This window comes from Condylura cristata, unplaced genomic scaffold (assembly GCF_000260355.1).
Source record: "Condylura cristata isolate star-nosed mole 26May11 unplaced genomic scaffold, ConCri1.0 scaffold00014, whole genome shotgun sequence".
In the NCBI taxonomy this organism is placed as follows: Eukaryota; Metazoa; Chordata; class Mammalia; order Eulipotyphla; family Talpidae; genus Condylura; species Condylura cristata.
Genome location: NW_004567115.1, coordinates 34,097,105 through 34,115,697, shown reverse-complemented (window position 1 = coordinate 34,115,697; position 18,593 = coordinate 34,097,105). Strand labels below are relative to the sequence as shown.

General features: G+C 34.6%; 1 protein-coding gene across 1 annotated transcript; it reads left to right on the top strand.

Moving 5' to 3' along the window:
* Nucleotides 1–3,028: 3,028 nt before the first annotated feature.
* On the top strand, nt 3,029–15,993 carry AADAC (arylacetamide deacetylase). Its single transcript, XM_004682338.1, has 5 exons — nt 3,029–3,166; nt 8,138–8,360; nt 10,434–10,503; nt 13,186–13,357; nt 15,394–15,993. Exons 1-5 carry the CDS (start codon nt 3,029–3,031, stop codon nt 15,991–15,993), a joined length of 1,203 nt encoding a protein of 400 aa, XP_004682395.1.
* Nucleotides 15,994–18,593: the final 2,600 nt, after the last annotated feature.

The window sequence follows — 18,593 nt, the reverse complement described above, 5'->3', positions numbered from 1 at the left end:
ATTGTTGTTGTTATTTCTCCCTTATTCCTTATTTGGTTCCCCTATATCCCTCCCATAAGTGAAACCATTTGATATTATTGCTCTTTCCTTCTGTCTTATTTCAGTGAATGTGATCCCATCCTTGCTGCTGTGAATGGCATGAGTTTATCTTTTTAAATTGCTGCTTGGTATTCCATTGTGTATATATACCACGTCTTCTCGATCCAGTTATCTATTTTTGGGCATTTTGTTGTTTCCATATCACTTTTAAGAAAATGAAGGAGCATAGTCCAACAAGGTTGTGGCATTTCAGAACTGAAACCCAGCTCTCCATATAGTGTAAGAGAGTCCAAATGTCTACACTAATTGATCAAAGCAAGCTCCATTTACCACTAGTGAGTATACTTCAGTTAGATTCAATTCAGAATTAACAGGCTTCCTTAAAGTCCATGGTTCTCTGAGAGCATTGGTTTCAGACGTGTTGTACTGAAACTCAGCCATGAAGTTTTTGTTTCTCATCTGGACAAATATTGCTGTTAGTACCACTCACCATTTGCAGGAATTGCTCTGGCAATTTCTTTGACAATCCAAAAAAAAAGATAGTGTCCTGGAAAATATAAGCTTAACAAAGAAAAAAGAAGACCTTACATTAAAGTCAGAAAAATCAGCTGAAGGGTACAACTAGACATTTTCATTTTTCATAGAATTCAGTGGAGTTACTTAACAACATATTCATCAAGGTTATATATTAACCAAGATAGAGTATCCAAGAGAAAGAAGTTATAAATTAAGCTGACAAAATTTACTTTAGAAATCATACTTACAAAGTCTACTTCAGAGTCCTTTATTTTACAATCCCTTCTCTTCCTCCAGTCTACTGAACAATGGGCCTTTTAAAAACCTAATTAACTTAGTTACCTTTGCAAAGATTTCCATTATTCACACCAAACACTCCATTTACTACTTAGTGATTAAGATATTTGATTTTCATATCATATTAAATATATAATAAAGCAGAAGGCATATCATTAGAAATATATGAAAGTTTTTGTGGATTTCTTTTTTTTTTCATGAGAAATGTGAATCTACCTTATATTCTGAAATTCTTGAGAATACCATACTGTTCTTCAAATTGATGTTCAACAAATACTTGGCCAGTGACTGATGATGTTGTAATGATGACAAATGTCACAAAACTTGAGAGAATGTGAAAATTCTCTTTTACACAATGAATACGGACACTGAGCTATTATTAGCTGTTCCACTCCTTGATATTGGCACGTGACAAACTGGCTTAATATTGAAGCAAAGGTGGCTGGGAATTTAGATAACAATTAGGTGATTTCAATCCCTGCCAAGATTTCAATCTCTACCAACATAATCAGAATTAGAAAACTCACAGGGGTCCATCATGAACCCAAATTCTGGCATTTTTCTGTATATTTAATAACTTACCTGTATGTAAAAGAATATTTATCCAAGTGGAAGAATACCTGCAACTTTCCCTTGTGATAAACTTTTCCCTTGTGTTTAAGGAAATAGTTTTGGAACTTAAATGGTAAACAAAAATCTAATCATTAATTATGTTTTCAGTAGCAAATTATTTTTTTTTCAGTAGCTCTTCTTATGAAGAACTTGGGGAAATATTCATATTTGAATAATTTGATTCTTGACAAGTTCATCTGAGCTTCCCAACAAATATCTTCCTTTCCCAAAATTCTGTAATCACAAATTTGGAATATTAGATTTTAGTGTCACTGGCATTATGGACACTGAATAATTCAAATTGAAGAGATGCAAGAAATTTTTGTACCCACTTTCATTAAAAGAGCCTAACCAAAATGTATAAATTATGAAACATATTGTTACATGTTAGGAGACAAAGAGGACCAGATAAATCTGTCTTTATTACTTTTCCCTCCAGAAATAGAAGTTTTTCTCCCACAAACAGTTCCTTAACCTGAGTCATACTGCTACTATTGTGTACCAAATCTGGGAATGTTTACAAATGACTAAAAGTGTATTATGTTTTATAACTGCCGGTTAAGTTGTGATTTTATAAGTGCACTGGTGAATTCATGACAACAGACTGGCATATACTCCATTATGGTGCTAAATCAAGTATAGCTCTAGGCTGTCTTGTGCTGTAGGGTGAACAAAGATAGTCAAGAACCAAGTTTTCTATTAATAATAAGAAATTACTATGGCAGAACAAGATAATTAGCTTTGTATCTTTGTTGAGACCATTGACCTCTCTCTACAGTAGTCTTCTAGTTTTTAGTATTTGAATAGTGTCAGTTTCATAAGTCTTCATGAGAATTAAATAATAAAAGCTGTAATGTCATTATTACTTATAATTAATATTACTAAAAACTAATAATTATTAATATTACTAATCTCTAATAAAATAATTCATAATTATTATTACTGTTATTTATTATTTTCTACCTGAAAAAACAAGACTACAGGAGTGCCCCTTAAATAAAAAAATCTCAGGTGATTTCCTCAAGGGGAAAAGCAATTCGTAGGGACCAAATAGGGAAGCTCAATGACTGGTGAAACAGATTCAACCCCACTTTTCAGGGGTAACTGATGTACAGTGCCCAAGTAGAAGTGTCATTGAGTCAACTTGCTGAGTGAACTCTGGTTTGTTGCCTTCATTTTAAAAATCTGCCTTAATTTTGTTATTAGAATGTTTCTACACTATTTGTGTTAGGTTGAAGCACTTTCTCCCAATTATTGCTCAATACGTGTTTACTGAAGGAATGCAAATAAGATTACAGTTGCTGACAGAACTTGTTCAAATTTCCTGTAACTCACTGAACCTTGAACATGTGGTCAGTATGCAGGATTAATATCCTGCAGAGTGAATGAAATTTAAACCTTTTTTTTTTTATACCAACCTTAAAGCTAGTGAAAAACTTTACTCAAAAGTAAGAAAACACGTTTGGGTAGAGCCAAGGCAAACTGGCTAATCAGTAAGCTATTCTGACATTTCAAGGAAGTTCACTTCCTGTGTTTCTGAAGCTTGAGAAGTAGGAACTTAATCATGGGAAGAAAATCACTGTATCTTCTGATGTTGGGGATCTTCGTAGCATATTATATTTATATACCTCTTCCAGATAATTTTGAGGAGCCATGGAGAATGATGTTCACAAATGCCTATCTGAATACAATAAAATATTCGGTAAGTTTGGAATTGTGCTCATTCAGAGGTACATATGCAAAGACGGAGCTGGAAAAGTAAGTCTTACAACAGTTTGCTCTTTTTTCTTTGTTTTGCATCTTTAAAATAAATGCTGCCTCCTTTGTTAATATTTCCTTTGTTTGGAGATATTACTTATTTGTTTTGTTTGCTTTCAAGTTCATATATCAGAGTAATGTTAAAAATATCTAGAAAAGTTTTTAAAGGATAAGCACTAGTTCATCTCTGAACATTTGTTAAAATGCATTTGTGAAACCATCTGGTCCTGGACTTTTATTTTGGGGGAGGGATTTTTTTACTATTTCACTTTCATTGCTTGGAATTGATTTGTTTAGGTGCTCCATTTCTTCTTTATCTAGCTTTGGATAATTGTATAGTTCATCTAGATTGCTGAACTTTTTTGCATATAAATATTCATAGTAATCACTGATTATTCTTTTGATTTCTGCTGTGTCTGTTGTAATTTCTCCTCTTGTTTATGATACTATGTCTTCGGGCTTTCTCCCATTTCTTCTTTGTGAGCCTGGTTAGAGGATTAATAATTTTGTTTACTTTTTCAAGGAACCAACTTTTGGTTTCATTGATCTTTCAAAAATTTTTAAAATCAATTTTATTTATTTCTGCTTTGATTTTTATCATTTCCTTACATCTACTGGCTTTTGGGATATTTTTATTGTTGTTTTCTAGTTCTTTGAGATGGGAGATTGAGTTGTTTCTCTGAGTGCTCTCTTGTTTCTTGTTGTGGGCCTGCTCTGTACTTTCCTCTTATTACTGCTCTTGTGTCCCATTTACTCTGGAAAGTTGCGGCCTCATTGTTGTTAATCACAAGGTATTTTTTTTAATTTCTCCTTTGAGCTCCTCATCAATCCAGTGGTCTTCCAGTAGTGTGGGGTTCAGTCTCCATAAAGTGGGAGGATTCCTTGCTTTCTTTTCATATTTTTTCTCTAGTTTAATACCTTTATTATCAGAGAAGATAGTATGATTTTGTTCTTAATCTGTTGATGTTTGTCTTTTGGCCCAGAATATGATCAACCTGGAAAATGATTGTGTGTATTTGAGAAAAATATGTACTCATGTTTTTTTTTGGTGCAGCGTCCTATAGATGTCTATTAATTAAGCTTAAGAAGTCTAGGTATTTATTTAGGCCTATAGTGTCCTTGTTTATTTTTTGTGTAGTTGATCTGTCCACCGGTGAGAGTGGGATGTTGAAGACTTCTACTATATGACAAGCAACTCAGAAGCATTTTTAAAAACTCATCCCCCAAAGCAAAGATAGTGAAGTAAAAGATGAATAGCTGGGATAACATTACATTAAAAAGCTTCTGTACAGTAAAAGAGGCATTAACCAAAACAAGAGACACCCTACTGATTGGTAGAAATTTTTTAGACTCCATATAACTGATAAATGACTGATTACAACGATCTATAAAGAACTTACATGACTAACAAAAAACAAAGTAAACAATTCAGTAAAAAAAATGGGCAGAAGAGCTAAACAGACACTTCTCCCAAGGAAATGCAAATGTCTTACAGATATCTAAAAATTTCAGCATCATTTTTTTTTAAAGATTTATTTACTTATGCATACAGAAATGGGGTACAGGCCAGAGGTATAGGGGTGGTGAGAGGATTCACCAGAGTCTGAGTGGGGAGCAGAACAGGCTGACTGATGAGGTACACTGCTGAGGGGAGCAGTGGGTGGGTCAGGAGAGGTCTGCTGCACCATGTGGTCACCTCCGGGGCAGGCGGGAATCGAACACATGATGCAGCTTCTCAGTGCTGTGCTTTAACCCACCACGCCACCAGGGAGGGCCTCAGCATCATTTTTAATCAGGAAAATGAAAATCAAAGCTACAATGAGATACCACCTTACACTCATGGGGAATGGCACATATTAAAAAACTGGCAGCAACAAATATTGGCAAAGATGTGGAGAAAAGGGAACTCTCCCACACTGCCTGTGGGAATGCAAACTTTTCCAATCCCTGTGGAAAATTGTATGTAGTTCCTCAAATTACTAAAAATGGAACTACCATGTGACCCAGCAATTCCATTCCTAGGAATCTACCCAAAGAACATAGAAACATTACTTTGAAAGCACCCCTATGTTTATTGAAGCACTATCTAAACCCAAATGCCCAAAATTAGATGACTGGATCAAGAAGCTGTGGTATATAGACACAATAAAATACTACTGAGCAAACAAAAATGATAAATTCATACCATTTACAGCAATAAGGATAGAGCTAGAAATAAGTAAACAATGTCAGGAGGAAGAAGAAAAATGTCACTTGTAGAAGAAAAATAGGGGAATCAAATAAGGGATCAGGAAAAATTTAATAGTAAGTAGAAAAACAAAACTAGCAAGCAAATATAAACCAAAGACATTTTGCAGGGAAGGAAGAGAGAGAGGGACCAAAGCTGGGCAAGAAGAGTATAAGGGACTGTGGTGATGTTTCAAGGGTGAATTGGTGGTGAAAATTTTATGGGGACTTCACCTGAGAAGTGAAATCAAACATTGTATAAAAATGAAAAATGATTTGAAAATATATATATATATAAAGAAATATTTTAAAAGTATCAAGAAGCATAAGCAAGGAGACATTCATGTGACTGTTATTAAAAATGCTGAGTTTAGGCCCTCCCTGGTGGTGCAGCGGGTTAAAGCACTGCACTGAGAAGCTAAGGCCACTTCCGCATGAGTTCGATTCCCGCCTGCCCCGGAGGTGACCACATGGCGTGGCAGACCTCTCCTGACCCGCCCGCTGCTTCCCTCAACAGTGTACTTCGTCCATCTGCCTGTTCTGCTCCCCACTCTGTCTCTGGTGAATCCTCTCACTCTCCACATCTCTGGCCTGTACCCCAGTTCCATATGAATAAATAAATAAATCTTAAAAAAAAATGCTGAGTTTAGGCAGTATTAAAGTTATAAGAGTAGTGATTGTGTGAAATTATCATATACTAAGTAATTTTTGGTATTTAATTTCATCAACAAATTATTTGACTTCAGCCATATTAGAAACTTCAATGAAGTCATTTTGGAATCTAGAATATAAGTTAAGGACAAGTAAATGCATTCTCAAAGAAATACTTTGTAGACAGCCTGGTTGGCCTGGGTCCTGGACTTACCACAGAGACCTGATGAGCAGAACTGAAAGTGGAAATGTCTCTGTCATGCAAGTGGCTGCCTGAATAAAAGGTGCGGCACTTTTGTTCCTTGGATTTTGTCCTGTTACTTCTTTGTTTATTTTATTCCCTTCATTTGGAAAAAAAAATTTCATTTAAGAACTTAAACCAGATGGCTACTATAACTCCCAGTTTGATGTCATATATCTCATTTATTCATCAATGAAACAATTTAAAATCTGATTATGCACACAAGGAGTCTGCCTCCATAATAAGTGTCCTAAGCACTTTCTGTGTCTCAGTCTAAATATCTCAATAAGTCATGCTTCTATTAATGACAATGATCCAGATTCAAAGTCCAGTTGCTTGGTTCTTGACTTAATGTACATAATAAAGTCTTTCAATAAAATGTGTAAGTAGACCTTTAAAGATTGCCATACTTTTGTGGGAAGTCAGCCAAACTAATCAAACTATTCAAGAATAATAATCTATAGCATGTTAATAGTAAGGCTCAAAGAAAAATAATAAAGAACCTCTTGCAAATTGTGGCACAATGAGATCAAATATGAGAAAAACATTTATGCTTTTTGAAATTTGTAACTCTGTGTTATACAGGAAACTAAATCAAACATACTGCCATCACCCTAAAGCACTGGATAATTTGACAGCTAACCTAAATTGCAAAAATCTCTCCATTATTACCAAATATCTCCTATGATTTCTGGGTTTATTCATATATTTTTTGCATACTGCTGAAGGGAGCAGCAGGCGGGTCAGGAGAGCAGCCACACCATGTGGATCACCTCAGGGGTGGGGATGAAACTCATGCTGAAGTGGCTTTAGCTTCTTAGTGCTGTGCTTTAACCTGCTGCGCTACCAGGGAGGTCCCTTATTCATATTTTGCAGCTGAAACTTTTGTACTTCTTGCAGACTCTCCTGGAAAACGTTTTTCCTTACACTTAGGGCAACAAGTTTCTTTTCATCATTTGGGTCTCTGAACAGATGCCTTTCTCTTGACGGGCTTTCTCTGAACATAAATGGCATCCCTCTGCTCATGTGATCTGCCCAGAGTCCTCATTGCTCTTTCTCCTGTTTACCTCTGGAAGGCACTTACCAGAATTTACTCAGTCATTTGACTCTAACTTGCTTTATTTCTATGCCAGGAGAGCCCATGGGGGAGAACACTACTAACTTGCTTGAGGGTGAAGGGACACGATGCCAGTGACAAACTGGGCCCTCACATCTCTCCACCAATACTTCACTCCCAACCCTCACTCAGATATGCGCCCCTGCCCCCCACAGCTTCAGGACCACACCTCCCTGTACCAACAACAATATCCTCACATAGAAGGTAATCTAATGTCTATGCCTTTAGGGGTTTTCCCTTTATTTGTTTGGGCACAAACAAATAAGCAATAGCTTACTCTTCAGGCTCAGACAAAGTTACACTTTTATGCTTTTCTGTTTGTTATTCCTTCATGTACCTTGTTCCCAAAGTACTACATGCAAAGAAATATGTAGGCATTTACATTGTTGTGTTAGTTTTCAACAGTTTACTCACCTGTCTCTCTCAAGTAACTCTGAGATTCTTGAGAAGAACATTTCTTATTTTCATCACTGTAACCCTAAAGCTTAGTAGGAATAAGTACTCTTGTGGAATAGGACTAAATGAATGCTCCTGCATTTCTTTTAACCACTGTGTACTCCACCACATTCAGAGAGCAAAGAACCTTGTCTATGAGACTTTCATGCATTTCATTTGAATGTACTAAAGGATGATGTATTTTAGTATGCTAAAATTCTAAGATGTGTGAATTTCATTATTAGGTGTATTTTGTCGAACTACTGGGACTTTGCAACTCTATGGATTCCATGCAGATATTTACGAGTTTTCTTGACGCCCCACCAACCTCAGATGAAAATGTCACTGTGACTGATACAACATTTAACAACATTCCTGTCCGTGTCTTTATGCCAAAGAGAAAGTCAGAAGCATTGAGAAGGGGTTTATTTTACATTCATGGTGGTGGCTGGTGTCTGGGAAGTGCTGGTAAGTGAATGATTTAAAAACATTTCTTATTATTGGGATACTGTGTAAAAATTTTACCAGCAGACAAAAGCTTTCTCTTTATTTAAATGACTCTAAGAGCATACTTTGCTCTACTTTCTTCTATGATACTAGAAAACTTTTATCTTCTCTACTCCACCTTGATTGATGAGAAAAGTATGTGTAGAAAGGGTTATTGAAACTTCAGTGAAGAATTAAATGCTGCTAGGAGAACAAAGAAATTGAAAGCAAAAGAGTGCAGCATCTAAGCAGAAGGAAAATGTTTACTTGCTAAAGATATTATCTTCTATTAAAATGGAATGAAGATCAACTGAGAGAATGTAGGTTGAATTGGATTTCATATTAAGAACACTGAACTCCAGAAAAGAAAAACAAAATTATTCCAAATAAGAAATGGCATAGCATTAAAAATTAGGCAACATTTGTTAATTGATATGAGGGAATATGAGCTGGAGAGGGAGAGAGGAGAAATGGATGGAAGGAAGGGATGTAGCAAAGAAGAGGAGAAGAATGAAGAGAAGAGGAAACATATTTTCTTATTTTGATAGAATGATACAGTGATGGAGAGGGTGAGGACAGATCTCTAAAGATATAGAATTAATTGTTTGATAGAGGAATAAGCATGAGTGAAATGATGAGAAATTACCAAGAAGGGAAATAAGTAAATAATATGGAAGCCGATGAAAGTGAGAGTTTCAAGAAAGAGTTATTAATAAAAAGTACTAAATGGTATAGAGATGTCAAATGAGTAAGGATGGAAGCATGTATCTTAAAAGCTTAATTCCTTTATTATTATTATTTAATATTATAGTTTATTTTTACATTTTGTGCCTTTTTCCATCTCAGTTGTAATCTCTGTGGACTTCCCATCACCAAATCACCCATGTGCCATCACCATAGGCTAGTGCTCTTCCCCCTACCCTCCGACATTTTTGATCCCATTCCCTACTCCACTCCATAAAATGTCTCTGGTATATAGTTGTTCATTATTATTATTTCCCCCCACCCCCACCCCCTGGTCCTTTATGCTCCACCTATGAGTGAAACCATCCAGTATTTTTCTTTTTCTTTCTGGCTTTTGAATGCTTTATTTTTATATTTATATTGTTGAGACCAATTTGATGGAATTTTTACATAGAACATTTCAGCAAGCAAAATGTGAAATTTGCAGAGGTGGTAAAATGATTATTGGTCTTAAAGGGCTTAGTTGTGAAAGGAATAAGCAAAAGAAGAGTAAATTGAAAGGAGAGTTAAGTAAGAGTACTTAATCTTAATACTTTCAATGTGGATAGTCATGACCAAGTTAGTAGAGCAAGAAAATAAAGGTAATTAGGAAAAATATGTTAGAAAAATAGATAGGCAGGAAGTACTTACTGATGGAAGAAATCTCAAAGGAAATCTGAGGGAAGAAATTTCAGAGTAATGGTAGAAGAATTGGAAATGGACAGGAAGTTTGGAGATAACTAAAAATAGCATAAGTCTTTCCCCCTAGACACTCATAATGAGGCAAAAACAGATGTCAGCTAGATAGAAGTTTAGGATAACAGTACTGATACAAGTAACAAGTGAAAGAGTTCCAGTGTGGTGTTTTAGGGGAGCTTCATCTGTCCCACTTGTTTTCAGATGTTTGTACATTTTCCCATGCACATTTAGGTGGTGCTCTATGGTACCACAATTCTTTCTGTCTTCTTGGCTCATTCAACTGACAGAGACCAGGTTAAGGGAATGACTTATCTTTTTATTGTTACTTATTACCTGAAACAAAGCCAAATCAATCTCTCTTTCAGCTAGGGAGTGCCAGTTATAGAATGTGTAGACAGAAGATCACAGTGGTGAAGGGTCATTAGGTGGTTCAGTGAGCTTTAAATGTTACTGAGTAGTGAATAAGTGTTTTTTTATGGATAAGTTCAACTTTAAAGTTGTCTCTCTTGAATTTTAAAGTAGAGCAGGTGGAGAATTATAAGAACATAAAAATAATAGGTTTTTATAAAGGAAAGATTTTGTTCTTCATTTGTCTGTTTTCATTAATATCCTATATTTATTCCATTATTTCAGCTTCACAGAATTATGATTTACTGTCAAGATGGACAGCAGACAGACTTGATGCTGTTGTTGTATCTACCAAGTAAGAAATGTGGTGTTTTGTTTTCAGATCAGTCTTTTTACCAGGATTCTCTCAGCTTTATTGGCTGTTGTGTGATTATGCCACAAATAAATGTTCATTAGATAAGATTGAGTAACTGATAAGATGGGGCCTCCATTAGGTCTATACCGTGTATGTGTGTGCGATTCAAGTAGGAGGAAATAGCTGAAAGTAAAGGATTTTTTTTCACATAATTTATAGATGTAGACATAATTATTTGAACTGGATATCCTCTCATTGTTTGAGTCCAAATCTTTAAGAATGAGTGCCTTAATTCAGAGGATTGTTTATAAAAGTGCATCATAAATAATTTTTATTTCTAGTTGTTATTGTGAGGACAAAGAGGTGAAATTCCTGAAATGGACTTTGTTTAATCTCTAATACCTAACTATTAATCTAAAAATTTAAATTCATTATTACATTGAATAAAGAAGGCCAATGAGCAGTATAAAGAATTTAGATCAATTATCTGAATTTGAAAATAACACTTTGGGACAATAAAGTTCAGGGTTAATTGTTAGGTCTCCCTCTGTCAGAACTATATATAACTAAACTTAAGCTTCAGAAAATGAAGGAAAACTTAGGAAATAACAGTCAATGACCATTTATCAAATGGTCTACTATAAAACTAGAACATAGTCATGCAGTAATTAAATTTTTTTAAAGAATTAGAAAATCCATTTTATACTAGTTTGCATTCCTATTTTATTTTTAAAGATGATTTTTTTAAGATGGCACGTCAAATGCTATTTTTAGAAACTTATGTTTGATTCGCTTAAATTAATAAGACTTTAAACAGACTTAAAAGATAAAACATACTCTTAAATTTTTTGCAAACATAAGCCTACCCTTTGGGTATGCTCTTATTTACATTAAAAGTCAATGACTCTATAAAAATTAGATGATTTCACTATGTTAAAGTGGCAAATAAGTACATGAAATGATGCCCAATATCATTATCATTCAAAATGAGATACTACAATGAGATACCATTTCATGTCCATTAGGATAACTATATGAAATATATACCTATCTCAACAAATGTTGGAAACAACATGGAGAAAGTAGAATCCACTCTATTGCTGGCGGGACTGAAAAATGGTGTAGCCATGTTAGAAAATATTTGGCATTTCCTCAAACATTAAAAACAGTTACCATCATTTCCACTCTGAAGTGTATATATACAAGGTAAATAAAAACATGTCCACACAAAAATTTGTAAGTTCATCATTCATAAAAGCTCTAAAGTAGAAAAAAATACAATGTTCATGGATTGATGGATAGATAAACAAAATATCCATACAATAGCACATTGAATGTTGTTTGTCAGGAAGAGGGGATCTCATTACATGGAAAAATCTTGAAAATATGCTAATTGAAAATAAACCAGTCACAAAGTCTCCCTATTTCATGATCCCTTTTCTATGTCCAAGGAAAGTGTATCTATAAAAATAGAAACTAGATTAGTAGTTGCCTTGTGCTGGGGTAGGTACAGGTGATAAAAGGAAATGATTTTTAATGTGTAGAGTTTATTCTTAGGATGATGAAAATATTCTAAAGTTGATTGTGATGATGTTTGTACCATTCCCTGTGCAATAAAAATTCACTTAATTGTGTGCTTTAATTAGGTGAACCTTACACTGTATGTAGTTATATTACAATTTATGAATTTATGTTTAGCAAAAGCGCTAATAGAAAATCCAAAATGTATGTGTGTATAGACACACATACATAATTTTTCTGTCATCTTAAATATATAGATACTGACCAGTTTATAGAAATACACAGAAAGAGAGAAAAAGACACTTTATAGAAAAGAACATGCAAATCATCAGTAAACAAATGAAAATTCTCTCTTCATGCATAACATTTAGTTTATGTCCACAAAAATATATGTGTGTGTGTGTTCATGAAACAACATGTCGTAGAACATTTATCACAAGCCCTCCCTGGTGTGGCAACCAGTTAAAAGCACAGTACTGTGAGGCAGTCTTAAGTTACTGCAGCATGAATTTCATACCAGCCAGGGAGATGACTACATGGCGCAGCAGACCTCTCCTGATGCCCACCTGCTCCCCTCAGCAGTGTATTTCAGTCATTCTGCCTGTTCTGCTCCCTGCTCTGCCTTTGGTGAAGCTTCTCACCCACCACACCTCTGGCCTGTACTCCAGTTCTTGTATGCATAAATAAATAAATCTTTTAAAAAAAGAACATCACAAAAACTGAAATGTCTCTCAACATTTTATGGATAAAGGAACTGTGGTCTTTTCACACCATGGAGTATTCTATGGGAAGACAGAAGCATGTGCAATGTGAAAGAAGCTCAGAAATATAATGTTGATCAATTAAAGCCAGAAACATAATGTTGGCTCTATGGTTGCATTTACTTAGGGTATAAAATAAGTAAAGTGAACCTATTGGGTTCTGTCAGTTCACTGGGCACTTCATGGGCTGGGAAAAGTATATAGAAGAGAGCGAAAGACAGGACTGTGTGGTACTGCCAATAGCAATGGTCTATTTCACGTTCCAGGCATTGGTTTTATGGTTGTGTTCATTTTGGAAACTCAAGGCGCTGTGTGCTGAAGATGTACTTCAGACATGGATATTAATCTTTAATAAAAGTAAAAATATAAATGACATAAAAATCATGTCTTTTCTTTACAGTTACAGATTAGCACCAAAATATCGTTTCCCAACTCAATTTGAAGATGTATATAATGCCCTAAGGTGGTTCCTACGCCCAAAAGTTCTTGCACAATATGGCGTGAACCCGGAAAGAATCGCTGTTTCTGGAGATAGTGCAGGAGGAAATTTAGCTGCCGCAGTAACCCAACAGGTATGTGCTCCTCATTTCCATGTTTAGAAGAAATCTCTTTATATAAGCAGGTCTAAAAGATGGCCTTTTTTGGCATTGTAGCTTAAATGTGTATAAATACATATATTAAAATGTAAACACAAATGTAAGGGTCTTAATAATTGGAAGAATTCAGAATAAATGCCTAAAATATCAAAATATTAATCTCTGTTCCTGTGATAGGTGTTTCATTTCTTAATAAAATAACAATTCTCCAGATATATAACTGATTTAAAATTTCAGTTAGATACTGCACAAGTCAGATGAGATTCAATACTTGGGAGATCAGATAATTGTGTATCACCCTACTAGTGGTCTAGATGGATTCAATAATCTTCGATAGGAAAGTTCCCTACTACAGAATAATCACACTAGTTTTAGAATATTATCAGCACATCATTGACTTTTATGGTGCATACACAGAGGTATAAGATATCAAAATATGCAGTCCCTTTGTATATAAGGTTGGATATTTTTATCTCTCATTAAGAATAATAAGCAGAATTTTTCATAAGAGATTACATGTAAAATATACTTTGCTTTCATGAATAGGGAATTAAAGTTGCTATTGATTGCTTGAAATATGAACTGTTTTCACATGGAAAGCTAATTTGACCTCTAGGTGTGCAACTTTGGGTTTTATTAGTTGACTTTAATTATAAAGTACAAATTGAAAACATTTTGTACTATTTAAAACAGTACTGCTTTTTGTTTCTTATATTTATAAATTTTTTACATTAAAAATATGTTTTGGCTCCTGGAGTCTAGTCTGTTGGACAATTTTCTCAGAAGTGAATAATGTGTTTGGGCTTGCTTCCAACCACAATGTAAGACAGAAGTTTTGAACTTTCCAGGCCACTGCGGGAATCATTGCTGTAGGTTTCTTAATATAGCAGGAAAAAAAAATTAAATCAGACATGAAGAAACTTGGATTTTGTTGAGATACAGTTTCTAGATGTGATCTTGGCTAGACTACTTAGCCTCTCTACTCACCCATTTCTGCATCTGCAGCAAAATGTTTTCTATAAAACTTACTAGGTTGTTTTTGAGAGTTACAGGAGTAAATTTGTATCTGGTAGCCTGTTATTATCTTTAAAATGCTCTCCAGTGTGTCCAGAATGCTTTACTTTGATCATTATAGTTATAATGTGAATAATATGATTTGCAAAAATTGTAGGGTATATGCAATAATACCTATACATTAATACAGATGTCACATTGTTGGAGCATAACGTACACTTTGAAACATAAGAAATTGTGTTTATATATGTTATCTAAAATATTTGGGAGAAGGTGGGCAAGGAAGAAATAGGGAGGGACACAATGGACTGTGATGCTTTGGTGGTGTGTGCAGTATGGTAGCAACACTTGAGGGGGGCATCTATCCTTTTAAAGTATAAACAACATCACAAACCAGTGCTGCCTCAATTGAATAATTAAAAGATATTTTCTAATATTCCATTCTAACTTATCAATGGAAGATTTTGCCCATTCTGATATTTGTGGTCTCCTTGCAGACCACTGATCTTAATAAATATTAGCATATTTGCCTGATATGGGAAAGAATGATTTTATTTAATAAAATGTTTCTTACAGAAAGTCTGCCCAAGTCACTTAAAATAGTATGTCAGAGTAAATCAGTAATCCCCATTAGTTGAAACTTTCAGTTCATGGTAAGATCTAGTGGTACACTAGTATATTTTTAAAAACATTCTTGTATTAAACAAAAGAGAAAAAAGGTCAAATTCATGCAATTTTTTTAGTTCTCATTCTTGGTATACTAATGTCTGTCCTTTACTCTTCTTGGACACTTTTTCTTAAGTTAAAATCTTAATTTTAATTAAACTTAGTTAAAATTAAAACAAAATAATACTAGTCATAGAAATTAGTTTGTATATTTGAAAGTTAGCCACTTAAAGTTTATTGAGATCATAAGTCAGTATATGGATTATTTTGTTCCTTTTATTTATTATTTAAAAATGAAATATTTTATGCCAGTAATCCTAATTATTTCTCAGCTCCTAGATGATCCAGATGTCAAGATCAAGCTCAAGATCCAGTCTTTAATTTATCCTGCCCTTCAGCCTCTTGATGTAGATTCACCATCATATAGAGAAAATTCAGAATTTCCTTTTCTGTCTAGATCACTTATGATCAGGTTCTGGAGTGAATATTTAACTGCAGATCCAGCCAGCCTTGAGAAAGCCATGCTTTCCAATCAGCATGTGCCCGCAGAATCTCATCATTTACTCAAGTTTGTTAATTGGAGTTCCTTGCTTCCTGAGAGGTATATCAAAGGAAATGTTTATAAGGATCCAACTTATGGTAGTTCTGAACTAGCAATGAAATATCCAGGGTTGTTGGATGTGCGGGTGGCCCCTCTTTTGGCTGATGACAAGAAGTTACATCGTTTACCTCTAACCTACATCATCACATGTCAATATGATGTCTTAAGAGATGATGGACTCATGTATGTCACCCGACTTCGTAATGCTGGAGTTCCTGTGACCCATAACCACATTGAGAATGGATTCCATGGAATATTTTCATTTCTGGAATTTAAAATTAGTGACAAGATTATAAATAATTATATTAGTTGGTTACATGAAAATTTATAGCAAAACATTTATGAATCCATATTTGAAGAACAAAGCAAATCTCAAGACATCAGAAGATATAACCTAATCATGCCTGTGGAAGCAGCTTATCAATGATAGAAAAAGTGCAGAAAAATTTACCCTGTAGGACATCCCTTCTGACACGGTGGAAGGCAACTTAGGATAGATTGTGTCTCAAGTTTGGGCAGAATTTGTGTTGACCATGAATTACTTGATATAATCCACTATGAAGACAGCAATGGGCAGTATCTAGATGGTTCAGAGCCATCAGAGATCAAGGTCCCTTCTGTCTTTATATATTTCACAATACTCAATTCCTGTTTATGGATCCATACTGGTAATTATTTTACTTAGAACATTACCTGGATAGTCTACCTAGGCAGAGATGGAACATGTCGAAATATGAATTACATTTGAGTTTATTTCATTTTGTCAGGAAGCTAGTTGCTATCCCAGAAGCTCCAACTAGTAGGATTTACAAATTTTATTTTCTAGAACAATGTCAAAAGAAATTTTGCAGATTGGAAATGTATTTTCTTTTGCTAAGGAAGAAGAAAAGAAACAATAAGTAGCAGAACCTGTTACAGACATTTATCACAGCAAACTGTTAAAAAATAACTGAGATAATTTTTTAAATAAAGAAAGATATAGAGCATATAGGTTAATACAATTAATCCCACTATATCCCACTATAATTAATTAATATAATTAATCATCACTGCACAATATACAAATAAAGTGAATATGTTGATTGGTTTGAAATAAATTCTTTCATTTACCTTTCCACATTGGTACTTGCTTTTTTTCATCTGACCACTCTTTAAGAGTAGGAGATAATGAAACAAATGGAAACAAACAAATGTCTTATTGATGAGACCTTTGTACTCAAACATCATCTATGATATTTTCATGAAGACAAATATTCTCTTTGACATTTAAATTCATAGGGTGATAAAGCAGACAAAGGGAGTGGACCAGAAAGTCAATTTGTGAAACTCACATTCTGAAAAGTTTTACTATATCTTGATATGGTGACAACACTTTTATACCTGCTTAAATTTTAGTGCAGTTGAATAGCATGATGGAATTTCTTAAGGGTGATTCTTTTGGGAACAGAACAAAAATGAAATTCCAATATCCCAGCAATTCTATATTCAATATTTCAAAAAAACAAAACAAAACATAGGACTACAAAAAATACTGGTGTAAGTATGTTCACTTTAGCTGTATTCACATCACTAAAAGAATGGGTTTGAGGAGGGGTGGGATTCTCTAATTTTTGTTTGTCTTTTCTGTCTCTTAAACTTCCATTATTGAATGGTAATACTTTCTTCAAGATATGGCCTTCCCTACTTTTCCTTATACCACCAAAGCTAGAGGGAATATAGGGACTTATTTATTGCTCCTAACTGATTACTGTATCTCCAGCCTTACTAAAGGATGAGCAAATTCAGTACTGTAGATGTCTGCTTTGTTCCCTATTTCTGTATAATCCTGGTAATGGCTTCATATATTATAGAATATTATGGGGGAAAAAAAGAAGTAAGAAAGGAGATAGAGGAGTTTTGATCTGTTGGAAGATGACATCAGAGGATGTCCTGGCACCACAGGGCCATTTAAGTCCTCAAGGCAATACATCAGCAGAGAGAGAGAATTTATCTCCAAAATCCATGCCATGACATGAGAAAACTTTCCAGAGTTCAAAGTGGCCATAATAAAGAATTAGAAGTAAATGCAGAGAAGCTGATCAAAAAAAAAAAAAAAAAAAAAACAAACAAAAAACAAACCTTGCAACAAACTCAACCATTATGATCCTTCCTCTTTGCAGTCAACTGCTGACCTTGGGTTTCTCCATATCGTGTCTCCACAGATTTTATCTTTGATCTTAATTTCAGTTTTTCCTGACAGCATTGATGACCTCAGTATTTATTTAAATGATGTTTCAGCACCCAGTACTCAGCCATTTGGCATGCCGCCCTCCAATAGTCCTGCTCTCTCCTTGAATCCAGCACTCCTATATTTATGCCTGGGCTGTGTCATGTCCAGGGTGCCACACTCAACAACCTTGCCCCTCCATAGTCTTAATGCCAAATACTAGCTTCCTCCCAGGTCCATTCAAATCACTACCAACTTCAATAATATTTGAAGCATAATGGAATTGAAAATGTATGGATAATGCCCACATTTCATACTTCCTTATATATCTCACATGTAATATCCCCTCGCCAAAAATATGTTCTGTGATCAGAGTAATCCCTCCCTTGTATAAGCCTTGTACTCCCTTCTTTCTCATAATCACAGCCCCAGCCTGAATCAATTTGTCTCCCTGCCTACTTTACAAGGCTGCTTGAGTAACTGTAGGTGGTTGAAGAAAAACAAAGATGCATAGTAAAATTTCTCACTTGAATTCAAAGCTACAAATTTCATGTATGCCCTTAGTGACTCCCTCAATTACACCATTGTCAAATGAATCATATGATCTTGTTAGCTCTATTTAAATTTGCTATAACTTTCTGTCATCCACAATATCAATCTTATTTTACTGATAAAACAAAAACAATTGGAAAAGAATGCCACAAGTTCTCACCCTACATTGACCA